Consider the following 26,920-nt stretch of genomic DNA (forward strand, 5'->3'; position numbering starts at 1 on the left):
GAGAGAGAAGAAGAAGAAGAAGAAGAAGAAGAAGAAGAAGAAGAAGAAGAAGAAGGAGAGAGAGAGAGAAGAAAGGGAAAGGAAAGGATGTGGGAGAGAGGAGAGGAGGGAGAGATAATAGAAGAGAGGGAAAGGAGAGGGAAGGGAGGAGAGTGGAGTGAAAGGAAGGGAAAGGAAAAAGGGGAAAGGAAGAAAAAGGAATTGACAAGGGGGGATAAAAGGGAAGTGGGGGAATAAAAAGCAAGGTAAAAAGAAAAGGAAATCGAGAGGGAAGGGAAGTAAAAAATGAGGGGGAAAGAGAAAAGAGATAGGGGAGGGAAGTCAGAAATCTAGATTTGAATTCATAGACACCAATACCAACACCATCCTTCCCCCACCTGGCAGCTGAGGCAAGTAAAAGGACCTCTGATTGATTAGTAATAAAGCCCCTTGTGTCATTGACCATGGAAGTGATTGAATTTGGGGATAGGTCATAGACTATGCAGGACTTGCAAGTCACCTCATCCATCTACCCCTTCCGGATAGGATCACCCTTAAATAACCTTAATAGAAGTCAACTCACTTTAGGGTCTGTATCTGTGACATCATTGCCTTATTTAGGGGTGACCCTACCTGGGGTAGGAAGGAACCCTGGAGGGCATCCAGTCCAACTTGTATTCAAGTAGTACTTTTTCAGTGTACCTTAACAACTGGCCAGTCAGCTTGCAGTTGACTAGGCTGGAATTCTTGGTTCTAATCCTACCTTCTCCCCTAAATCTAAGTATCTAAAGTAACCAAAAGGTTGGAAGCTCCTTACATCAAACCAAAACTTTCTCTCTACATCTTCTGATTATTGCCTTTGTCCTCTGTGAAGTTGGGGAGACTAAACCTTCTTTCCTGAGCCAGCCCCTAAAATACCTAAAAATAGAGATTCTGCCACCCTATCTCATGCCACATCCACCCCCTGACCAAATAGCTCTCCAGATCAAACAGCTCTAATTCCTTTAAATTATCTTTCTATGTCATGGAATTGAGGCTCTCTACCATCTTAAATGCCTTCCTCTGGACTCTCCTCAGCTTATCCATGACCTGTCCAAAATATGGCGCTCAGAACTGAATTCAGGACCTTGGATAGGGGACTGATCAGGATTGTTTCATTTGTTAATGTATCCCAAGATACCATTCCCTTTTTTTGGACTGCTGACTGAACTGTGATCCACTTAGAGCCCCAGATCCCACCCCCCTCCACCTCACAGGTATTGTTATATAACCCAGAGACATCAAACAACCCTCCTAAAGACAATGAACCAGATTAAATTGTAATTGAGAAATATTCAACAGAATTAATTTAAAAATACAATAAAACATAGATAATGTTAATATGTGGTTTTCTAAGTCAATATGTGGTCCACGGGGATCCTCATGAATCACCTGCTTCTGTCTGATTTTTGACACTACTGGTCTAGTCCTGTAGCTTTTTTTTCATAATACAATAACAAGACTTTACATCCATTTGTACTAAATTTTATCTTGATGGATTCAGCCCAACATGGAGATAGAGGATGTAGGGTATCAAGGACCATGAGTTTGTATCCAGACCCTACTTTTTTACTGTTTATGTGACTCTGGACTAGTCATTTCACTACTCTAGCCTCAGTTTTCTCAATTGTAAAATTGTGTGATTGGACCATATACTCTTTAGAGTCTTTTCTTCCTCTAAATCTGGATTCTAAGGGGAAACTATGCTACTTTCTGTTGTCTTTTTCCAAAGCAACAGAATTAAGTGACTTGCCCAAGGTCACATAGCTAGGCAATTAATAAAAGTGTCTGAGCTGAATTTGAATTCAGGTCCTCCTGATTCCAGGGCTGATCCTCTACCCACTGTGCCACTTAGCTGCCTGGGTTATTATGATCTTTTGGGGTTCCCAGCTTAGTCATTCAATTTTATAACTACCCCTTCCATAACTGATCCATCTGATCCCTTCTGGAATGAGGGTCTGAGCAGTCACTGGAGAAAGATGTCCTAAAAAGGGTAGATTCAAATCTCTTGTGACTCCCTAGCCCCTTCCTATCGGCTTCTCAAGAAGGAGTTAGTTAGTTTGTTCTCTCAACGTAAAGACAAATTTCTGAATAATGAGGACTGTTCAGAAGTAGAATGGACTGCTTCTGGAGAGAATGGGCTCTTCCTCCTTAGAAGGAAGATGTATCATTTCAAGCAAAGGCTGAATGTTTACTTAATTTAGCTATTAGAAGGACTTTTTCCTCCTTTTTTTTTTTTTAGGGATCAGTCCCTGCATCTTTGAAATTCTGTGAGGGAGGTTGGGGGGAGACCTCAGTGTGTTCAGGACAATGACCCCTTTGTGATTATGGGATAAGGACTAAAATGATTGAAAGCAAGGGTTGTTTCACTTCTGCTTTGAATCCCTAGTACCCTGGCACGTACCGCTTAATAAATAATTGTTTGGTTGATTAATAGGGGCTAGGAAAAAATAAGGCATGGTACTTTGTGACTTAAAGTACACTGTGAGACAGTCACTGTCCCTTCTTAGTTCACTGGACTTAGGAGAACAAGGAGGCATGGAATGGAGGGTACCCAGTGGCTAAAATGACCCTCTCCTTGCTCCAACCACAAGATGAGGTTCTAGGTCAAGCCTGGATTCTGAAGCAGCCAACCCCAGTTTACACTTCTTGGGTTTTTTTGAGGCAATAAGGATTAAGTGAATTGCCCAAGGTCACACAGCTTGTGTCTGAGGCCAGATTTGATATACTTCTTGTTTTATTTAAAATGTTTCCCTTAATCCCAAGCCAAAGTCACACCTGTTTTCCTCTCCATACTATCCAGTCTTGGGCCTAGTTGATTTGTAGAAGAGAAATTAAGTGTTCTGTGTCTGCAACAACAAGCTCTGCTTTTGCCTCTCTACAGATGAGTTTGAGGCCTGGGGGGAGATGGAGCATGGTGGAGATGGCTGGAAGGTGGAAGAAGTTCCTGGGGACTGTGGATATGATTTTCCAGAAGATGAGAATGTCAAGAAATACTTCGTCACTTCTTACGAGTAAGGGAATAGGATGGCTCTGGGTGGGGGATAAGAGAGAAGGGCAGGGGTAGATTTCTCTTCTTTTAACCCCTTTTTCCCCTCAGGTGGTGCCGCAAGGCCCAAGTTATTGATCTGCGGGCAGAGGGGTACTGGGAGGAAATGTTGGACACCACTCAGCCCGCCATTGTGGTGAAGGACTGGTGAGAGACAAACCATTAGGGTAGAGATGAGGAACCACAGAGGTGGGGTGGAGAGCTTTGGGCTCTTCCAGTTAGGAAACATCTGGAGTTGACTGGGAAGGAGGGATGAGGCTGCAGTGTGGGCTAGGGTATAGAATGCCTCGTCTCCTTTACAAGAACTGGAGTGACTTGTTGGTATCTTTTGCAGGGGGGGTAGAGATGATGGAAGGGGGGTTGAGAGGTTTGAAAGTGTAAAATATATCACTCACCCTTCTTTTTTGGAGGGGGACATAGTGGGAGTAAGTGAGGGTGGGAGGGTGCTAGGGAAGGTGAAAAGGGGTGAGACTGAGACTGCTCCTCTGCAGGTACTCGGGTAGGAGTGATGCCAGCTGCCTCTATGAGCTGTGTGTGAAGCTGCTATCGGAGCATGAGGATGTCCTGGCAGAATATAAGAGTGGGACGGTGGCAGTGCCGCAGAATGGTGACACAGGCTGGAGTGAGGTGACAAGGAATCCATGGAGATTCAGGGCAAACTTGGGCTTAGACAAAGGGACTTAATTAGCTGAAGGGATTGGGGGTGGGGTGGTGGTTTTTTTCCCTTCTTGGGGAGGTTGGAGAAGACCTGTCTGGCACTACCTTGGGCTGAGACCTAGGAAAGAGGCAAGCTGTGGGACTGGGAAACTTAGGAAGAGGTAACCCTCCTGGTCCTTCATGGAGCTTACAGTCCATGACTGGTAATGATGGGTAAAACATAAATCAATAATTGGAAAGCATAAGGTGAATAGGAAAGAAATGTCCTAACTTGATTTGGAGGAGGTCTACCTACCATATGACCACCTCCTTGGAAGGAATTGCTCCATTTAACCTGGAGCACAGAAGGGAAGGCTTAGCATGGGGCAAGACTATTGTCTAGCTAGGATTGTCTCAAAGTTGTCTCGAAGAATTGGATGGGTGGTTCAGAAGAGGAAGGAAGAGGAACAGACCTGTCCTCACTTCTGGGACCAAGTAGAATGTAGAATAGTGAGGAGAAAATGCAGAGGTTTAATGTGAAGGGAAAAGGTCCCCACAACCAGAGTTTTCCAAGAGGGTGACAGTGTCTCATCTCTAAGAAGAAGTTAGGTGATTCCTTAGCAAGAATGTTGTCAAGGGCAGTGAAGCTTAGACTAGATGCTTTCTGAGATTCCTTCCCACTTGATGTTAGGGTTTGAGCCCTAGGTAGCAAATGGATGGAGATAGGAGACAGGGCAAAAGCAATAGGGACTTGAGCCCCCAAGGACAGGAGATCAGGCACCAGTTCTATTCTATCCCCTGAAATCTGAGTAGTTATCTATTTGTCTCATAGGACAGATAGAGGAAGGATTGGGTCCAGCTCAGAACAGGGGCTAGGTGGAGTTGGGGAGAGGGAAGAGAAGGAAAGAAGGTTCATGGACCGAGAGCTGTGTCTCCTATCTTCAGGGCACAAATAGTTGCCACAGGCTTGTCTTGGAACCAGAGAGCTTGAGATAGGTAGTTCCTTACTTGGACCGGAAAGGTTCCAACCCAGATATGGTACCCTAGTTCTGTAGCTGAGATCTATTGCTAACCAGGTCCTAGGTATGTAAAACCCTGACTATGGAAAGACAGAACTCAAAGATTGGATTTGGGAAGCATTGGTGGATAGAGACAATCTCTATTCTCAGGGAACTCATTCTCTAACTCAGTACAGAATCATAGATCATAGAAAGAGTTGGAAGGGACCTCAGAGATCAGCTACTCCAGGCTCCTAAGTTTGTTGTTAAGGAAATTGGGATTCTGGAAGGTTATTGTTCTGGGTCACACTGGTAATAAGTAAATGGATCTGGGACATTTGATCTGAGATCTTTTGATTCTTCCTCCATTGCAGGGGAAGAAAATTTCAGAACTCTTTCCCTTCCACACTGTAAAGTATCAGGATGGTTATTGAGTTAATAGAAAAAAAAGGGAGGTGTGTGTATGTGTGTATGTGTTGAGAGGAAACTTGTTGAAGAAGGATTTTTTAAAAATTCTCTAAAAGATGGGATTAATAGAGAGAGATTAGAGTAAATGTTGCAGAAATAAATGATCATATGGGGGAGTGGGAGTAACTGAGCTGGTTTGTTAGGGTAAACACATGAATAAATAAATTCTTCTCGATAGTGATGGAGGTGATAGAAAGAAAGAGGATCCAGTCCTTTTCTTCATAGAAGTGATGGGTTAGACAAAAAATGTGGATAACTGTCATACACAAGTCCCTTTTGGGAAGTAAAAAGGAAGAGAGGGGGGTTTTGAAAGTCTTGGTTTTATTATTGTCTCCTTCATTGCACTAAGGTGCTACTGAGAGCCAGAAAGGAGTGTTTGTGTGTGTGTGTGTGTGTGTGTGTGTGTGTGTGTGTGTGTGTGTGACCCTGATTTCCATCTCCACAGATCTCCCACACCTTCAAAGACTATGGACCAGGAGTTCGATTTGTCCGCTTTGAGCATGGAGGCCAGGACACAGTCTACTGGAAGGGTTGGTTTGGTGTCCGGGTAACCAACAGCAGTGTGATGGTGGAACCCTAACCGGACCTGGGCTTTCCTTCTCAGAGGCTAGGAGCTGTCTCAGCTGTGGGTGCTGCTCTGTAGGCTGGAGAAGGGCCAAGTTCTAGAGTTCTTATCCTTCTCTGGGCTCTTGACTCTTGGGGAGACCTGGGGGGTCCTGGAAGCTAGACTTTTTGCCTCTACACTATGCACTCTCTCTGATTTCTGTCTTTCTTCCTTGGGTGTCCCTCCTGTTCTCCTTAGACCCTGTTCCCATGGGAACTCCTAAAGGGTGGGGGAAGAGAACTCATTAGTATATAACTGCGTATTATTTGCATGTCTGCCCAACCATCTTCTATAATGATCAAAATTTCCCATTTTGAATTAGCTCAAAATGCCTGAAAAAAGAAATCATTGGGCTCCAACCCTTCCATTTCCTAGCACTGGAATCAGTCCAGGTTCTGTTGTGACTTGGGCCTCATGTGAGGGCCTGGGAGCTGGGGCCAGGTTAAGCTGCCACTGCCTGGTCTGGCCAGCAAACAAGGACTGCGATTGTAAAAGCTGGAGAAGATAAGGTGAGAAAGAAAATCAGCGAACTGGGAACTTGGAGCCCGACTGATACTTGAGCATTCCGGTGGCAGAAACCAGAAAAACCAAAGGAAGTCTTTGTTTGGCCCAACCCATTCCCTTAGCCCTCTTGAAATGCCTGTGTGAGAAGAGGCACTTGGTCCAGCTCCTACTCCTTTGCATAAACTGGTGCTGAAACATGAGCCCACCTCTCCCTTGGCATCATCTATATAAACAGAGTCCAGTTTTACCTTTGACCATGGTGGCCAGTGGGGAAGTGGGGCTCCTCCCTGGCTAGAAATGTGGTCATTAATATCCCTGGCTCCATTGGTCAACCTTTTTCTCCCCCAAAGGAGGTCTCAACCCTTTAATAGCCAATGCTAATTTTCTTCTTCTGTGGATTTGGGGGCAGATTACTAGTCCATCAGCTATTTGACTTTTCTGTCACCCACCTTGGTTGAGGCTAAGAAGACCTGAAATGTGCTGAGTTGGTGCCTCTGGAAGAGGACAACTAATAAAACCACTGTGTCTGCTGCCACTGGGTCCCGGCTCTCTCTGGGGACCTATGGTTGCTGGGTTGGGCCATTGGCACCACCTGCCTATATAAGTTGGATAGTCTCTCACTGAAGTGTCCCTGTGCTCAGATGCCTTTGAGTAAGAGCAAGTTTTCAGGAATATCTCACATTGAGAATAAACTTTTGAGAGTCATTGGATTTTGAGCTGCAAAGGACCAAGGGAAGTCTTGTCTAACTCCCTCATTTTATAGTGAGGTTGAGAGAAGTGAAGTGATTTGCTCATAGTTCAGTGAAAAAGGCACTGGATTGGAGTCAGAGTCACTTCATTTCTCTTGACCTCAGTTTCCTCATCTGCTAAATAAGGAGATGGGACCCTTCAGACTCCCCCCCTGATTTCCACCGAGAATGTGATCAACAGACATGGGATTTACCCTTCAACCAGAAGAATTGACATTGGAGGTGAAATGAATGAATGAATGAATGAATGAATGAATGAATGAATGAAAAATTCAGTGCTTACTATATAAAGCACTGTGATTTAGAGTTATAAATGGAGTTCTCTCCCCTGCGTCAGGTGAAAAAATTATAAAGTGGTGTAATTTGAAGAGGACAATGAGAGGATAGTAACATAGATTTCAGAACAAGAAGACACCATAGTGGCTGTCTACTACAAGTGTGAATTTAACTAGATTCTTGTCTTGAAAGAATTCCCATTGCAATACACATTACAATACAAGGCATCCAGTGAGGTGCAAACCATGACCTTCCATGGCAGTACATTCACTGTTGGACAACTCTAGAAAGTTTTTCCTCTAATCAAGTCTGTCTCTGTAGCATCCACCCATTGAGATCAAGTCTAATCCCTTTTCTATTTGGAATAGCTTCAAATATTTGAAGACATTTCTCATTTCCCCCATGAGTCTTTTCTATGTGAAACACCCCCATTTCTTCAAAGGTTCTCATATGGTGTGGACCATATGATGATTCCTCACCATTTTGATTGCTCTCCTGAGGATTCTCTCTGGCTTTCCAACATCCTTCCTACAATGTGGTGCCCAGAAGTCAGCACAAGACACTACAGATGATTGGACCAGGGCCTATGTTTGTGTTGTGCACATCCATAATATAATCTGATCTTGACAAAAGCAACCCTATGAGGCAGATAGACAGGGACAAGCATTGCTAATCCCATTTTAAAGAAAAGGAAACTGAGTTGATATGAAATGATTTGCCCATAGCTACATATCTAGTAAGAGGCAGAGCCAGGACCAGATGTAAGAAATTTTGTCTACTAGTCCGAAATTCTTTCTTGGCTCTTTGACCAAGCACTGGAGATTGCCAGGGATGACCTCAGACTAAGGAATCAGTACTATCAGTCATGTCCAGTCCTTCTCCATAGCAACACTTTGCGACATAAACATCTGATGCACTTTTATTCTACTAGTAGGTATTGGGTGGCCCAGTGGATAGTGCAGTTGTCTTGGAGTCAGAAGAGCTGATTTTGAATCTGGCCTCAGGCACTTGATACTAACTGTGTGATATTAGGCAAGTCACTGGCCTCACATACAGGGCCATCTCCAGATGTTCCGATTCATAGCTGGCCATTGAATCCAGATGGCTCTGGAGGAGAAAGTGAGATCCCTCACTCAAATCCAAATCATGGGTTTGTCATGATATCACCTCCCTAATGTCATTGTCTTCCTTGGGAATATCATCATCAGGTATGGGTTTCACCTGGAAATAGGAAAACCTGGGTTCAAATCCCACATCTCACTTTTACTTAGTTTTGTGGCTAGTAACCTAAAGTTTAGGTCCTAAACATCTCTGAGGTACAGTTTCCATATCTCTGAAATGGGGAAGAATAGTACCAATTTCCCAGCCCTACAGGTAAAAATGAGATAATGCTGTCTTTGTGTGTGTGTGGGGGGGGGGGGGGGGGATAAATTGCATGACTGGTCTTAAGGAGCTCCCTATATGGAAGCTAAGCTTACTGAGATTTAAACACTATCACTCAGCATAAGCCTGTGCCTGCTCTATCCTTTCCTTCACTGGGCTCCCTTGTACCCTTATTTCTACTGGATCGAGTTCTCCTGACATTGGTCCTGAAACAACAGAATTTGAACTCAGTATGCAGCGAATAGAATACTGGGTCTGGAGTCAGTGAGATTTACCTTCTGGAGTTCAAAACCAGACTCGGACCCTTACCAGCTGTGAAAATCATTTCAACTCAATTTACCTCAGTTTCATCATCTGTAAAATGAGCAGGAGAAGGAAATGGCAAACACCAATATTTTTCCCAAGAAAATTCTCAAATGGGGCCACAAAGAGTTGGATCCAAATGAAATGACTGAAGAACAACATTTTTGGGTAACTGGGTAACTGCCAGGTCTGGAGTCAGAAGATTCCTCTTCCTGGGTTTAAATCTGGCCTCAGACACTAGTTGTGAGATCCTGGGCAAGTCACTTAACCTCATTTGTCTTAGTTTCTGTATCTGTAAAATGAGTGGAGAAGGAAGTGGCAAACCACTCCAGTATCTTTGCCAAGAAAACACCAAAAGAATCCTTGGTGCAACAACAGAGCAACAACAAAATATTTGAGAAGGTATTATAATATAAAAGGTAGGAGGCAGCTAAGTGGAGCAGTGGACAGAGCACCAGCCCTGGAGCCAGGAGGACCCAAGTTCAAATCCAGCCTCAGACACGTAATAATGGCCTAGCTGTGTGACCTTGGGTAGGTCACTTAACCCCATTGCCTTAAATAAAATAAAAAAATATAAAAGGTATTAGAAATAGCCTACCATAGTAGGTTAAGGCTTACAAAGTGATTTTATCATCTCAAACGTGGGGCAAATATTATTATTCCCAGTTTAAAGAAAAAGATACTTCAGGAAGCGAAGTAACTTGTCTATAATTAAAAAGTGACAGGACTGGAATGAAAATTTACGTCCAAGTAGGAAGGAGGAGATGTGTTTTTCAAAAGTTATAGGCAACATTTTTTGGTAAACTAATTTTCCATGGCCTGAGGAAAATATATCATTTGATCGCACATTTCAAAAATGAAGTTCTCCTAATTCCTGATTGGGTAATTTCTGCAAAACTAACCGAAGTTTAATCTTCCCCAGACTCAGTTTCCCCAGAAGTAAAATGATACTCAGCTCATACACTCCTGAAAGTTGTTATGAAGGCTTTGTACTCCTTCAAATCCTACAGAAATGTGATTGATCATTATGGACAGATATCTTAGGCACTGTAAGATCATATTTGCGGTTAGAGGACCAAACTTGATTCTTGATTTTGCCAGCTACTGTGACCTTGTATACAACAGCTATCTCTGTTTTAATTTCCTTATCATATGGAGAAAGGTAATTCCTGTGTCCCCTAGTTCACAGGACTAAGGTGGGGCTACAGGTCAGTTGTATTATTCTTGGGTTTACTTAAAAGAAAGTTGGCCTGTATTGAAGCATCACAAGAAGTTCTCAAGGTGACCACAAGGTGTCAGTATTATCAAGGGAGCTCCAGAAATTAGGCCTCCATAGGTCTGGGTTTCGGGGGTCTAGGATCATATTAGAGGGACTTTGAGACCATTCTGTACATCTCCCTTATTTTAAATAAGAGGTCCAGAGAAGGAAAATTCTGCGTTTTCACAGGTTCATAGCTTGTTAAAGTTGGAAGGTATTTTGGAAATCATGCAGTCTAAACCAGAATTTTATTTGAGAAAAACCCTGATTTTCTCCATCCAGAGGACAATATCCCCTTTCCCAGAATCTTCCTATTCCAGGATATTGATAAGGGACTTAGTGAAGGAGAGAGAGCTTTAGATGTCCCAGGGAAGAGAACAGATAGGTAGGTGGTGTAGTGAAGCTTCATCAGCCTTGGTATCAGGAGGACCTGAGTTCAAATTTCCCCAGACAGCTGACACCTACTGTGTCACTTAACCCTGCTTGCCTCACATGCAGAGCCTACTCCAGTCATTTCGATTCATATCTGACCACTGGTCCCAAATGATTACAGGGGAGAAAGTGAGGCTGGTGACTTAACACAGCCTTCCCCCCACCCCACTCAAATCCAATTCACGTGCTTGTCATGGTATCACCTCCCTGATGTCATGAACTAAGGGACAAACAACAACAGTCTTATCCTCCCATTTTGTAGATAAGAAAACTGAGGGCTGTGAGCCAAGTTTTTCTAAGGGAGAAGATAATGATGGTATTTTGGAAAAGGAATCAGAACTTGAATTCTTTCCCTCTTTCATGCAACATGTTTCCATTCCTGCACCGTGTCTTCCTGAACATTAAGACTGTGTGACTAAACTATATAATTTTACCTGAGAATACCCTGGTTCCCTCTTTCCAAAGGGCAATATCCTCTTTCCCAGAATCTTCTCACTCCAGAATATTGCTAAGGGAACAAGTGAAGGAAGTAGCTTCAGACACCCTAGGGAAGGGGCTTCTCTTTGGGTGTTTGTCACCATTGTCTTGGACTGAAAACTTCCTGGAGTTGAAGAAATATCTTCTTTGTTCTTTTTTGGGGGTGGGAGGGATAGGATTTGGGCATATGATTGCTAAGTGTTTCAGGGTTGGAGGCTCAGATTGGAGGAGACTGTGAGGGGAGAGCATGAGCTACAAACTATGATCAAACCAAAAGCAAATTCAACATTTGAGTATCCTATGGATTGGGGAAGGATTCAGAGAGAAAAACCTGTAATGGAATGTCTTCATTTAATTCAACTTAATTCAAAAAACATTTAGACAGAGATGCCACTATTTTCTGAACCCTGAGCTAGATGCTGAAGTTAACAGGTCAAAATGAAATAATTCTGGCCCTCAAAGAGCTTACCATCTACAAAGAGAGGGGAGAATAAAATACGCACTAATAAACATACAGAAAATAGCAAGATCAGATTTTATTAAGTACTTTCTATATTCTAGGCTCTGTGCTAAGGGCTGGAAGTACAAATAAAAATTCCTTTCTTCTACCACTCAAGTGACTGGAAGAAACTAATAAAAGGGAGGAAAGGGGGTCTGATGGTGTCTACGTGGTGGTAGTAGAATGGAGGCTTGAATCTCAGCAAGATAGGGCAGAACTAGTCCCTCAGAGCCATGTGGAATATAGAAACATTTTTGATGGGGATGGGAGAATTTAAACAATCACAAATGGAAATGGTTATGAAGAAACTGAGGAAGGATGGGTCAGGCAAAGCCCTTCTGCTCCTAGATCTTGGAGTCAGTAATTCCTGGGAAACAACCAACTGAGAGCCTAGAAGTCAGGCCACTTGAATTCTCCCCTCTCAGGGCTATAGGCTGAGCCCACAATCTCTGGAAGTTGAAGCCTCAGGCAGGGACAAAGGCCAAATAAGAAGGCACAGCATGATGTCAGGAACCTTGGATCTTGGGTTCAAATTCTGGCTCTGCATTATTTAGTGGCTGTATGACTTTGGACAAATCTACCCTTAAGGCTCTTGCTAGCTATAGATCCCATGACCACTTCAAACTTCATGGACTCTGTTGGTTTCCTAATCTATGAAAATAAGAAATGAGGACATCTAGGTGGTGCAATAAATAGAGTGCTGGGCTTGGAGTCAGGAAGACTAATTTTCCTGAATTCAAATATGACCTCAGACTCTTTCTAACTGTGTGACCCTGCCCAAATCACTTAAACTTGTTTGCCTCAGTTTCCTCATCTGTAAAATGAGATGGAAAAGCTACCACATCAGTAGCTTTGCCAAGAAAACTCCAAATGAGATCATAAAGAGTTGGATGTAACTGAAAAACAAACAACAAAAATGAAGTGGAATCAGACCAGATGATCTTTAAGGTCCTTGCCAGATATAAGTTCTATGAGTGATGGACCTGAGTCAGGAAGACTTACTGGCTGTGTGATCCTGAGCAAGTCACTTAACCATCATCTGCTCAGTTTCCTCATCTGAAAATGAAGATAATAACAGCACCTTCCTTTGAGGATTTTGAATATAAAATGACATAATGTTTATAAAAGCTCTGAAAATCTTAAAGCATTATATAAATTCTAATTGTTTATTATTATTATTATCATTATTATTATTACCACCTTGGAGAAGAGTCATATTTTGCCCTTCTCTGGGCTTCAGTTTCATCCTCTGTAAAAATAAGAACGTTGCCCCTGATTGCTTACTTAACCAAATAATCAGAAATCTTTATCCTGCATTTTCTATGTAACATGTGCTAGAGTAATAATAAAGAAACAGTACTGGCCCTCAGGGGGTTTACATTCCATAGAGAAGACTACATTATCTATCTAACCATTCATATACACACACACACACACACACACACACACAAAATACACACACGTGTGTGTGTATATGTATATATGTGCATATATATAAATATTTGCTAAATTAATACATAAATATAAGATAATTTTTTGTGGGGGAGGCCCTGGCAGATGGAGGAACAGGCCAATACAAAAGTTCATAGACCATAGGGCTCCCAGGAGCTTGGATGCCTCTTTCAAGTCTTAAGAGAGGATTGCCATCCCTGCCCGCCCCCTGCTGGCTAAAGCGAATATTGCCGAGCACAAAAAACGATCCAATTTCTATCAACCATTGAAAGATGATGATTTAGCAATTTTTTTTCTTCTCCTGTAAATGAAGCCTAATCTTGTGTTGACTCTGCTGTACGGGGAGAATAATGATACAATTAAGATGCGATCTTGTTCATTCTCTTTGAACAAAAGACAATTAGCTGCCAGCAGGGTTATTGCAGCGAGGGAGTTGTCTAAGGCAAACTATGGGGTCTGAGATAGATACCCTGGGGTGTTTGTCTTTGTGTGTGTCTGTGTGTGTGTGTGTGTGTGTGCCCCCGATTCTCTAGGGCTGTTTAAAAAGTCAAATCAATAAGCATTTGTGAAGCACCTGCTATAAAACAGGCTAAGCACTTTTATTTTTGCAGGGAAAATGGGGTTTCAGTGACTCGCCCAAGGCCACACAGCTAGGTCATTATTAAGTGACTGAGGTCAGATTTGAACTCAGGGACTCCTGACTCCAGGGTCATTGGTCTATCCACTGCACCACCTAGCCGCCACAGGCTAAGCACTTTTAAAAAAGCAAGTCTCCCCCCCTACCCCCCCCCCCATAGTCCTTTCTTTCAAGGAATTCACAATGGACACCTTTCTGCACCATTGTTAGCTAAAATCTGGTTGGACTGATGAATGATGATTGAAGGGGTCAGAAAAATTTGGGGGGTCCCTTCCTTTTACCTGTAATGGTATCCTTTCAACCTCTCCTGAAAGGTTGAAGGGTTCTGTTTTTCTTGTTAACTCTTTTTTAAAAAAAAATGTTTTGTTGATGTTCTTAAAAAACAACCTTCTATTCTCAATGGTTCTCCCTCCTTCTATAATTTTACAATTTTACTGTACTTTAATACTTACAATTAAGCAAAACAAACCTACACCTTGACCTTGTCTGGCAACACAGGCCTCATTTTACCTCTATAGCCAATCCATCACCACCCCTCTGTTAAGAGGCAGGAGACTGGAGAAGGAAAAGGGGAAAGTTTCTAGATGCTGAACTCTTTGGTAAAGGAGGAAGTGACTCAGGGGTGGATTGGAGCCAGCTTAAACTAGCTTGGGAGAAAGGAGTGTTAAATTTGCAGTGTGAGTATTGGCTCATCAGAAATCGGCATCCAATAAAACAGGATTTGATTTATTGTGTTTTGATTGCCCAGACTAAAGAAAGCGAAGGAGAAAGTGTTGTAATTCAGATTGAATTTGAAAGTAAGTTTTCGGGGCAGCGGGGTGGTGGATTGTACAGAGCAGGAAGTTCTGAATTTGAATTTGGCTTCAGCCACTTACTAACTGTGACCCTGGGCAAATCACTTTATCCTAATTACCTTTCAAAAGAAAACGTAGGTCTTGGGAATGGCTTTTCACTGGTAATTAAACCCTTAACAGCATACCCTGTAGTGATGGGAAAATCATAACCATGAAAACAAAGAAACTCTTTAAACCTTCGGTTTTACAGATGAGAAAACTGAGACCCACAGTGGTGAAATAACATGATCCCAGCCTTCATAGATAAAAAGTGCTATGGTAAAAATATGGCCCCAGATTTCCTGGCTTTAAAGTCAACTGTGCTTTGCATCCCTGAAAGCTTGTCTTAGATGAGCTCAAAGTTCCTTCCAGCTTTTAAAATGCATTCTCTGGCTATTAGCAGTTAAGTGGTGCAGCACTGGCCTTGGAATCAAGAGGATGGGAGTTCGAATCCAGTCTTAGACACTTGATACTGTCTAGCTGTGTAACCTTGGGTAAGTCACTTAACCTTGCTTACCCCACATCCAGGGCCCTCTCCAGTCATCCTGATTCATGTCTGGCCACTGGACCCAGATGGTTTTGGAGGTGAAAGTAAGTCTGGTGACAGCACAGCACCCTTTCACTCCAATCCAATTCAAGTGCTTGTCATAGCATCACCTCCCTGATATCATGGTCTTCTTTAAGAGAAGAGATAAATATTATCATCTGGTTATCAACTCCTCCAAGGTCTCTGTGGATAGGAATTTCAGTCATCAAATCTAATTTTTTTTCCTTATGTAAGTAACTCCCTCAATCTATGCACATCAACAACTCAATTGCATATTATCTTCTTAGAGTGTTGTCTAAGAATATTGAAAGGTAAAGAGATTTACTTAGGATCATATGGCTTGAACTCAGACCTTTCAGTCTCAGAGGTCTTCCCTTTTATCATCGTGTACTCTGTCTCACTAAGTTCAGAAATAGTCATAGGGATTGGACCTATCAGAAACTCTTCAGATCACCGAGATCAATCACTTAATTTTCTTTCTTTTTTAACATTTCATTTTAATTTTAGTTTTTCTTAATGATATATAAACACGTTTTTTAGCATTCAGTTCTTTAAAAAAAGATTGAGTTCCATTTTCTTTCCCTCATTCCCTCTTCTTCCCCATCCTTAAGAAGGCAAGCAATTTAAAGATAGTAGATTATAATTGTGTAGTCATGCAAAACTTTCTATTTCCATATTAGCCACATTGCAATAGAAAATACAGACCCCCCCCCCAAAAAAAAACCAACTAAACCCAAGAATAATGAAGAAAGCTTTAAAGATTGCTTCAATATGCATTTGGATTCCATCAGTTTGTTTTTTTTTACTAGAGGTGAATAGTATTTTTTTTTCTATCATGAGTCCTTTGAGTCTTGGGTCATTCATCATTGCTGAGAATATCTGTCATTCACAGTTGATTGCTGTATTAGTATTGCTGTTACTATTTACATCCTGGTTCTGTTCACTTCACTTTACATCAGTTCAGGTAAGTTTTTCAAGGTTTTTCTGAAAGTATCCTACTCATCATTTTTTATAGCACAATATTATTCCATCACAATCATATACTGCAACTTGTTCAGTCATTCCCTAATTGATGGGCATCCCCTATATTTCCACTTCTTTGCCACCACAAAACTAACTGCTATAAATATTTTTGCATCTTTGTTCCTTTTTGTTTTTCTATGATCTCTCTAGGCTACTGACCTAGGAGTGGTATTACTGGATCAAAGAGTATGTACAGTTTTATAGCCCTTTGGGCTGTAAAAATTGCTCTCCAGAATGGTTGTACAACATTGGTGTTCCTATTTTTCTGCATCTCCTTCAACATTTGTGATTTTCCTTTTCTGTCACATTAGTCAGTTGATAGTTGTGAGGTAGTATCTTAGAGTTGTTTTAATTTGCATTTCTCTAATCAATAGTGATCTGGAGAATTTTACATAAGACTATTTGTAACTTTGATTTCTTTTTCTGAAAACTGCCTGTTCATATTCTTTGACCATTTATCAATCAGTGAATCTCATTCTTAAAAAATTGACTCAGTTTTTTCTATATATTTGAGAAATGAAGCCTTTTCCAAAGAAAATTGCTATAAACCCCCACTGCCCCCCCCACCCCCGTTCCTGATTTTCTTCTAATTTTGACTGTATTGGTTTTGTTTGTGAAAATCCTTTTAAGTTTTTTTTGGTAAGACAATGGGGTTAAGTGACTTGCCCAAGGTCACATAGCTAGGTAATTAGTAAATGTCTGAGGTCAGATTTGAATTCAGGTCCTCCTGACTCCCTGGCCCTTGTTCTATCCACTATGCCACTTAGCTGCCCTTGCAAATCCTTTTTTAAATTTAAGGTGAACAAAATAATCCATTTTATATTTGGTAATGCTCTTTTTCTCTTGTTTGGTCATAAATTCTTCCCTTCCATATTCATACATCTAGTAAGGTAAAATATTCCATACTTTCTTAGTTTTTTCATATTATCACTTATTAGGTCTAAATCATGAATCCCTTATGATCTGATCTCGGTAAACAATGTAAGATTTTGCTTTATATCTATTCTGTGCTAAACTGCAAATCTTTCCCAGAAATTTTTGACAAATAGTGATTTCTTGTCCTAAAATCTTGGCTCTTTGGGTTTGTCGAACATGAGCTTACTAGGACCATGTACTCCTGTGGATTGTGCACCTCTTCTATTCCACTGATCCATCACTTTCTTAACCACTTCCAGATTGTTTTGATGATTACCACTTTGTAATACAGTTTGAGATCTGGTACAATGAAGCCTCTTCCTTTATATATTTTTTTCATTTATACCTTTGATATCCTTGATCTTTTGTTCAACTAACATGTATTGATTAATATGAAACCTACCTGATTTAGGTACTGAGGGTTCAAAGACAGCTGTGGTCCTCAAGGAGCTTATATTTTGCTTAAGGGAGACAAATCCCATGAGGCAGTGAAGGTCAGTATAGAAAGTTTGTTCTGAGTAGACATAGGAATGGTGAATGGAGCCACTGTCACACTATTTCTAGCATCAATAGTAGCAGGAATTTTTCATTATTACACCAAGAACAAGATCAAGTACAGATGGAGGATGCAATGTGTATGGGGACAGGATACATCTATGCTTGGTAGCCCTGGTTGCTTGCTGAATTGCTCAAAGAATTTAAATAACTAAAGATTTTGATTAGATTTAAGACTCAATCAGCCAACAAGTATGTTTTAAGTATCTAATAGGTTCCAGATGTTGATGAACAGATACAAAACAATCTTAGCGTGCTACTCTTTGACTAGGGATTGCTTTATTCATTGTAATGAATACTGGCACAAACTCAGTTGACAAATAAGTGCTTGTTGATGGATTGATTGGTTGCTTGGACTCTAGAAAAAGAGGTCAGGGAAAAGGGAAAAGGGTCAGATATAAGCTCGGTGCCTCATCATTATCTGAGAAGTGAACAGAGGAAAATACACTCCTAGCTACCCTGAGTGAAGCAGCATTAGTCTTATCTGGAGGCTGGGGGGATGGATGATGAAGAATTCTGGAGGACCATTGCCTTCTTGAGATTGAATAATGGGCTAATGGCAGAGGTTCTCTAAGCAGAGTACCAGAGGTCTGGGAGGTAGCTGTAAGAGTGATTCACATTGAAGAAGACCTTGGGCAAAATGCATTCTTCAAGGTTTTTAAGAAGAGATATGTCTAGATCTGGGAGAAAGCAGAAGTTTCTCCTAGAATCTTCAGATTTTCTGGTCTTTGGTGTAATTTCCTAGTGCCAGGAAAATCTTCCTCATAGAACTGGTTATATAAAGATAATAATAACCACCCACTTTTAAATGATTCTTTCTGGTTTCTGACATATTTTGTTTACAGCAATCTTACGAGGCAAGAATAGTGTTACTATTTCCATATTACTTTTTTATTTTTTTTGGCAATGGGGTTAAGTGGCTTGCCCAAGGCCACACAGCTAGGTCATTATTAAGTGTCTGAGGCCGGATTTGAACCCAGGGACTCCTGACTCCAGGGCCGGTGCTCTATCCACTGTACCACCTAGCCACCCCTCCATATTACTTTTGAGGAAAGAGAGGTATCCAGAAGTGGCTTGTTGAAGATCCCATAATTACCAAGGTTCAGGAGCAGGAACTGAACACAGGTTCTATCATCTCTGGTCAAAAACTCCAGTTGTTCCCCATTGTCCATTCAGTAAAATTCATGCATCTTTATCTGGTAGTTAAGGTTCTCTCCAATTAGACCCATATTTCCAGATATTTTTTAATATTTCTCATCTCCATGTCCTAAGAACTCCAGTCAAACCCTTGTATTGTCTCCTCCAATAGAATGAGATGCCTTGACATGATTAATATGGAAATACATTTAACATAGTTATACATGTATAATCTACAGTAGATTGCTCTCTGTCAGGGAGATGGGGGAGGGAAGGGAAGGACAAAAATGTGAAATTCAAAACCTTACCAAAATATGACTATTGAGAACTATTTTTGCATGTGCTAGGAAAAAATTAATCAATCAATTAAAACAATAATGTGAGTTGTTTAAGAGAAAGGACCATCTTCTGTTTTCTTTTGAATTCCAGAGCTTAGCACAGCACACATAGTAAATTCTTAATATTTTATTCATTTGTTCATTCATCCATTTGTTCTTTTCTCTGTCTCATAGTTCCTTCCTCTGTCTACAGAGTTTAGAGAGAGAATAGTGGGAGACAAGAGGTCACCAATCACCCCAAATAGAGGAGGTCAGAGAGAGCCAAAGATGGTCTATTTGGAAAGAATACTTTCTCCTTGCACTTCTCCTTTCCCTAAAAGACAAAGATGACTTTAACAACAACTGGGGGTGGGGGGGAGAGGTAGGAAGAAGAGAAAGTGATTTTCTCGCCTGGCATTTCTAGGGAATTAAATCTTGTTTTTCGTCACCAGCGAGTGGAATAATCTAATATATTAAAGCTAATGTGGCCCACGTATTTATTGTGGTGCATTTGACCTAACAGAGTTTTATTCTTGCATTAAGAGTAAGACTGTTGAGGAAGGGAGGCCTCCCACCCCCCACCCCCGATCAATTACTCCCCTCACCAACACCGGAAAAATGAATTATTCTCCAAAAAGCAGGCTCCTCACCCGATGAATTCTGCACTGCAGATCTGGCGAGCTACATCAAATTGGATTTGGTTTCCAAGCAACATTTAAAACCAGGAGGAAAGAGTGTTGGGGGGGGTGGTGTGCTTCTGAATAGACCAGTGAAGATTAATAGGGCTTCTGTCATCCTTACTGCCCATTGCCCTGGGGCTCAGCTTGTCTGGGAGGTGCACTTTATCAAATTGTATGGGGGGGGGGGGAGGCAGAGGAGGAGATTGGAAATCCCCAAACCTGATCCCTCATCCTTTGGTAACATGCCTCCTTTTGACAAAATGGTTGACATTATTATGGAAAGAACACTGGCCCTGGAGGGGTCCTGGGGGGGGGGGGCTCCCCAAGCATTCCAAAGGGAGATAGAATGAAGGATTGGTTAGTTTGAGATGGGGAAAGCTACCTCAATTTACAGAGGAAGAGACAGAGAGGCAGGGCTAGTTCTAATTACCTGTGTGATCTTTGGAAAGTTATTCCACAATTCTAAGTCTTCTATTTTCTCATCTGTAAATTGAAAAGGTAGGAGTGAATACCTCTTAATATCCTTCCCAGTTCTCATGGTCTGTGTTCTAAGGGCCCTCCCAGCTCTGACATCCTATATTCTAAGGGCCCTCCCAGGTCAGTCTATGGCCCTTTTCCTTCTGACTAGCCCTGTTTCTATTATGAGAAATTCTCTCTACCTTGTAAATGGACATGAATGTGTCCAAGATCATAGAACTCTAAATCTCCAAAGGAGAGCTTCTCTTTATCATTTCTCTTGTCTCTCTCAGCATCCAGGTGAATGGAAGCTGACCAAATAGCTCAAGTACATGCGTCCATGGATCTTTTTACTGGGGCTAAGCCCTGCTCCTTACATTTTGAGGCTGTTTTTCATCACCTTGCCTTAAAGGCCAGACTTCTTTAAGGGTCTAGTTTACCTTTTAGCCTCTTCTCGCTACCTTTCCCTGGCCTGGTTTCCAGGGCTAAGTCCAAGGTAAGGGTTCTAGCCTCCCTTTGCCCCCATGAATAATTCCCAGGCCAGTAAGTTTTCTTCTCACTGATCCATTGAGTAGTTATATGTTTGGACTTGGGCCCTCAGAGAATGGAACTAAATCTTTGCCCTGTGAAGGTCTTGGAGCCCTGATTACTGCTCATTTCCTAATGATGTTAGGAAGAAAAGAAAACCAACCAGAGATACCCAGGTTTTGGCTGAAAAATCTTTCCTTTGGATTTGAGGAGATTTTTTAAAATTTTATTTTATTTCATCTATCTATTTTTCTTTCTCTATCTGTCTATCTATCTATCTATCTATCTATCTGTCTATCTATCTATCTATCTATCTATCTATCATTTTAATAACCTGGAGCACAATGATGGGGAAGTTTTGCTGGTTCACGATCAAACTTTTGCAGACTTTTGGTGGTGTTTGCAAGGGCCTGGGTTGAGATCAGACTTCAGAAAGAATAACATAGGGTGATGAACACTTGACAAATTATTTCCAGGTCTCTGCAGATCCTATGATTAGAAATGAACTAAATTATGCTATACTTCTTATCCCTGGTAGAGTTTCACTATGGATACTAATGATGATGATGATGATGATGATGATGAGAGCTAGCATTTATAAAACACTTTTAGGTTTGCAAAGCATTTTACAAATATCATCTCATGGGATTTTGATCTTCACAACCACCCTGGGAGGTAGGTGCTAATCTTATCCTCATTTTACAGATGAGGAAACTAAGGCAGACAGAGTTTAAATGATTCCCCCAAGGTTACACAACTAGTAAATATCTGAAGTTGAAATTGAACTCTGGCCTTCCAGACTCCAAGTCCAGCACCCTCTGGGAAGAACACTAGACCTATGATAGATGTGACCTTGAGATTCAACCCTTCCACTTTGTGGCTATGTGCAAGCTTTCCTGGCTCAGGTTCCTCTTGTGTGAAGTCATCAGTTGGGGCTTGATGCTCTTGGTTTGTCTCTTCCCTGATCCCCATTTTTCCTACTCCTTCAGTCTTTGAAATTCAACCCAAAGTCTAATTCTGACTATCACCTGCTGCAAATGGCATTTTGATGATATCTCTCCAGGGGTAGATGCAACTGAAAGAGATCTGGGGCCAAAGGACCAAGATTCTAATCCTGCCCTTACATTCCAATACAAAGCATTCATAAGATTAGAGGCTATAACTTTATCCACTGGGCACCCCTTGGATTCTGCGACTATGGGCAAAGGATTCCAAGAGATTTTTTCGCCCATTGGGGTTCAGGGTCTCCACAGGTTCACTGGGACCTGTCTTTGAGGATCAATAACTTCCTCTGATGGGATTTCAATAAGGGTTGTTGGGTTGAAGGAGGAGAATGACCCAGGTCTAAACATATGACTGTTTAATGGATCAGGGCAAAGAAAGCTTGCTGACCTGGAAATTATTCATGGGGGCAAAGGGAGGCTAGAACCACTACACTTGGGCTTAGCCCTGGAATCAGGCCAGGGAAAGGCAGAGGGAAGAAGCTAAAAGGAAAACTAGACCCTTAAAGAGATTCTGGAGTTTAAGGCAAGGGGGGTGGTGAAAATATCCTCAAAATGATAAGAAAATGGACTTTCAGGAGGGACCTACAGGCAATTTCTCAGTTCAGTTCCAGGGAACAGGAAGAGCTGGATAGAACAAATAGGTCAGACAAACAGAGGAGGGACCAAGGATCTGCCGTAATAGTTCTATAATCCAACGTATACAAAGAACACTCCACTGATGACATCCTTAATAAGTGGTCATTGAGACTTGACTCAAGGACCTCTAGTAAAGGGAAGGAAACCTATCTTCTGAGGCAGCTCATTCCATTTTGGGACTTGGCTGCCATTGTTAGAAGGCTATTTTCTTCCATTGAACCTAGATCAACCCCCTTCTTCTTCAGTCCTCCACATTGCCGTCAGTTCTATCCCTTTAGCAAATGGATCATAAGAAGGTGCCTTAGAAGCAATCTAGTCCCCCCTTCTTTTATTACATATGAGGAAATTGAGGTCCAAAGAGGATGTACCCAGAACCATGGTAGGTGTAACTGTAGGTGCTTTGACTACACATTCAAGATTCTTTCTACTGCCTAGTCCTTTCCCATCTGATAGACCTTCCTAAGCCTCTCTTCTTCATAATCAACATCTCTAGTTCTTTAAACTGATAACCTGGTTTTCTATCCTCTCCTCTATTCATTCCTTATATGATTTCTGGCCTGTCCAGCTGTGACTTCCAGAAAAGAACTCAGTATTCACTGCATAGCTTGAGCAAAGTAGAGTGCATTAAGAATAGTGCCTCCCTTCTCTAACCTTCTTTTCATGAGGACTAAGATCCATTAGTTAGTAGAACTCCAAGGACATTAGAACATGACACTGAGCCCATTGGGAAAAGAATGAAGATACACTGGGGCTAAAATGGGAATAATTAGGTCATAGGATCTTCATTTTGGACTTGGAGGGAACTTTAGACAGTATTTACTATAAATCTCTTTATAAATGAGGAAACTGAGGCCAAAGGAGGTTAAGTCACTTACCCAAAGTCACACTGAGATGGGATTTGTTATCATGCTGCCTCCCAATATTGAAAAGCTTGAAATAATTATGGGTCCTGTACCAGGAACATTTTGCCACTGGGTCAGTATGCAGACCAGCTCTTAGGGAGTTGTATGGCAGTGACATATGGAAAGTTCAAGGGGAAGAATGGAGTCATGGAAAGATCACTGGACTCAGGAGAACTGCAATCAAATGGCGACTCTGATGCTGACTGTGGGGCCATGGGGTTAGCAATACAAAACTGGCAAGTTTTAGTTTCTTCATTGGTAAAATACATGCACTAGCTCACCAAAGGATTGTGAGGGAAGTGGTTAAAACACTAAGGTAGTATATTAGATGTGAGTTTTTACCCAAGACAACTGGGAGGGTTCATTACAGTCCCCTAGGGGAAGTGATATTCATTTGAGGGGGAGCAGAGTAGCATGGCTGCCCAATAGCTCCTTCTGCCTCCTTCAGCTGGACTCTCACTCTCCATCTCAATCTTACTTGCTTTTCTTTCTCCTTCTTGTCTTCCCATTAAGCCCATGAGCTCTGTACCTTCTCTGATTCATTCTTAACCCTGGGGCTATTTCTCCAGTTGGGAGAGGGGAATTGGGTCTGAGGGAGGAAGAAAAAATAAATACAGCAATTTTGAAGAGTTGGGGGTCAGACCCTTGGTGCAGAACCAAGGACTGGGGAGAAAGGAATTCAAATCCAACCTCAGTCACTTAATTACCTAGCTCTGTGGCCTTGGGCAAGCCACTTAACCCCATTGTCTGGCAAAAACCTAAAGAAAAGAAAAGAAAAGCCTTTTCTCTCCTCTATAAATTATCCTGATTCCTCCAGTCCTTTTTGCATTCCATAATTTAGTATTTCATAATTTCACAATTTAGTATAGTTTAGAATCTATAATATATCAGAACTGAAAGACTCTTAAAACAGAGAATGTCAGAGCTGGGAGGGGCCTTAGAAGCGGGAATGTCAGAGCTGGGAGGGATCATAGAAAATGAAATGGTGATGTTGGAGAGGAGTTTAGTATACAATGTCAGAGCTGAGAGGAGTCATAGAGAATACCTCTCATGTTCCTGGTGGAGAACTTAAGGTGCAGTCAGATAGGCTACAAACATTTATCAAGACCTTACCATGTTCCAGGTAATGTCCTAAGCATTGGGGATAAAATACGTGCAAAAAGATAATCCCTGCCCTCAAGAAACTTGCCAAATAGTGGAGGAAGAGAACATAAAACCATCTGCAAAGCAGGGGACTACAGAATGCACACCATGGTCTAGGGGGTGGGGGTAGCGGGGAAGGGAGGAGAGGGAAGTCCAGAGATGCTGAAGCATGACCAGGACGGGGATGAGGCCTGATCTCAAAATGGAGGCCCCAGAAGGTGCTCCACAATAAGAGAAGAGGACCCATATGATGATGTTCCTTCTTTATTGAGAAGGTAGCTTAATCATAATGGCAAAATTTAGAGAGAGACAGCAGTACAACTGAGAGGGGAATGTGCAGCAAGGGAAATAGGTTTATCTAGCATACACTTTCTGCAGTGTTTTCTATTTCATGTCTGGGGTTCTGGTTTCTGAAAGACTAGAAATTGCTCCAGGGCAGGGGGCTTGTCTGATACCTTTTCTTATCTTTGAACCATTCACTAGAGAACCACTACTCTAAGGATGAGGAACCAAAGCTGAATACAGGAGCAGACAAGGATCTGAGACCTACTAAGGCTTTTAACATTAGAAGCACAAGAATTAAAAAAATTTTTTTTATAAATTTACCATATTTTTTCCTATCTGTGCAAATGCTTTTTTTAAATTTATTTTTTATTCTCATTTTGTACAAATGGTTTTTTTTACATTAATAAAATATACTTGTTTACAAGTAAACAAAACCTTGAATATAGATAGACTTGCTTGGGCGAAAAAGTAAAGGGGAGAGAAAAAAATTAAAATTAAAAAAAATAATAGTAATAATTGTAGGTATGGCCAGGTGGTGCAATGGACGAAGCACCAGCCCTGGAGCCATGAGCACCCGAGTCCATATCCAGCCTCATAAACCCAATAATCACCCAGCCATGTGACATGCAAGCCACCAGATCCCCACTGCCCTGCAAAAACCAAAAAGAAGGAAAAAAAAAAGACCCAAAATAAAATAAAATAGTAATAATAGCAGGGGTGGCTGGATGGCAGACAGAGCATTGGCCCTTGAGCCAGGAGCACCTGGGTCCAAATCCGGCCGCAGACATCCAAAGATCACCCTGCTATGTGACCCCAGGCAGGCCACCCAGCCCCACTTGCCCTGCACCGTCGCCCAAATAATAATAACAAAAAATGGGCTTCAGTCTTTGTTCCAACACCATCAACTCTGTCATGAGTGGATCACATTCTTTATGATAAGTCCATCACAAAAGTTACTTCCATATTTTTCCAACATTGCCATTGCTGATCACAACTCCCTCCTTTCTTATTTCTCCACTACCATGTACTATATTTTCTCTCTCCTTTCACTCTCACTCTGCTGTAGGGTCGCTGAGTGGCACAGCAGACAGATTCCTGGTCCTGGGGCCAAGAAGCCCTGAGCCCCCATACCACCCCTTAGGCCCAGAAACCACCTGGCCCTGTGGTCCTGGGCAGGCCATCCAATCCCAGCCCCTTGCAAGAAGTAAAAAAGAAAATGTGTTATATCTGACCACTGTCCCGCCATGGTCCATCCTCTCCTCCTTTATTCACATCCCCACCCCTTCCCCCTGCTCCCCCCTCCTTCTTACTCCAGATGTCTATATCCCATTGAGTATATTTGCTGTTTCCTCTCCTAGCCATCTCTGATGAGAGCAAAGGTTCCCTCATTCCCCCTTGCCTCTCCCCTTCCATATCATTGTAATAGCTCATTATAATAAAAAAAAATCTTATGTGAAATATCTTGGACTATTTCCCCTCTCCTTTTTCTTTCTCCCATTCCATTTCCCTTTTTTTCCTATTGACTACATTTTTACACCATATTTTATCTTCGAATTCAGCTTTCTCCTGTGCTTCGACTATAAAAGCTCCCTCTACCTGCTCTATTAACTGAGATGGTTCATATGAATATTATCAGTATCATTTTTCTGTATATGCAGTTCATCCTCATTAAGTCCCTCATATTTCCCCTCTCTCCTCCAATCTCCATGCTTCACCTGAGTCCTGTCTCTGAAGATCAAACCTTCTGTTCAGCTCTGGCCATTCCAAAAGGAACCTTTGAAATTCCCCTGGTTCATTGAAAGTCCATCTTTTTCCCTGGAAGAGGACATTCAGCCTTGCTGGGTAGTTCATTCTTGGCTGCATTCTAAGCTCTTTTGCCTTCTGGTATATTGTATTCCAAGCCCTATGAGCTTCCAATGTAGTTGCTGCTAAGTCCTGTGTGATCCTGACTGCAGCTCCACGATATTTGAACTGTGTCCTTCTGGCTGCTTGTAATATTTTCTCTTTGACTTGGGAGTTCTGGAACTTGGGTATGATATTCCTAGGGGTTGGTTTTTTGGGATCTCTTTCTCGGGAGGATCGGTGGATTCTCTCCATTTCTATTTTGCCCTCTGCTTCTAGAATATCAGGACAATTTTCCTGTAGTAATTCTTTGAAAATGATGTCAAGGCTCTTTTCCTGATCATGACTTTCAGGTATTCCAATAATTTTCAAAT

The 26,920-nt window shown here is 41.7% G+C and overlaps 1 protein-coding gene across 1 annotated transcript; it reads left to right on the plus strand.

Moving 5' to 3' along the window:
• Positions 1 to 2,912: 2,912 nt before the first annotated feature.
• Positions 2,913 to 6,805, plus strand: LOC141491325 (F-box only protein 2-like). The gene is made up of 4 exons (XM_074192164.1): positions 2,913 to 3,032; positions 3,119 to 3,214; positions 3,559 to 3,694; positions 5,615 to 6,805. Exons 1-4 carry the CDS (start codon positions 2,926 to 2,928, stop codon positions 5,747 to 5,749), a joined length of 474 nt encoding a protein of 157 aa, XP_074048265.1. The 5' UTR covers positions 2,913 to 2,925; the 3' UTR covers positions 5,750 to 6,805.
• Positions 6,806 to 26,920: the final 20,115 nt, after the last annotated feature.

The sequence above is a fragment of the Macrotis lagotis genome, chromosome 1, assembly GCF_037893015.1.
Source record: "Macrotis lagotis isolate mMagLag1 chromosome 1, bilby.v1.9.chrom.fasta, whole genome shotgun sequence".
Taxonomy (NCBI): Eukaryota; Metazoa; Chordata; class Mammalia; order Peramelemorphia; family Peramelidae; genus Macrotis; species Macrotis lagotis.

Bases quoted from the DNA above. Each gene is read 5' to 3' on its own strand.
- LOC141491325 (XM_074192164.1), top strand. From the start codon at position 2,926: ATGGAGCATGGTGGAGATGGCTGGAAGGTGGAAGAAGTTCCTGGGGAC. The intron at 3,033-3,118 runs GTAAGGGAATAG...TTTTCCCCTCAG, and splicing joins TACTTCGTCACTTCTTACGA to GTGGTGCCGCAAGGCCCAAG. The intron at 3,215-3,558 runs GTGAGAGACAAA...GCTCCTCTGCAG, and splicing joins GCCATTGTGGTGAAGGACTG to GTACTCGGGTAGGAGTGATG.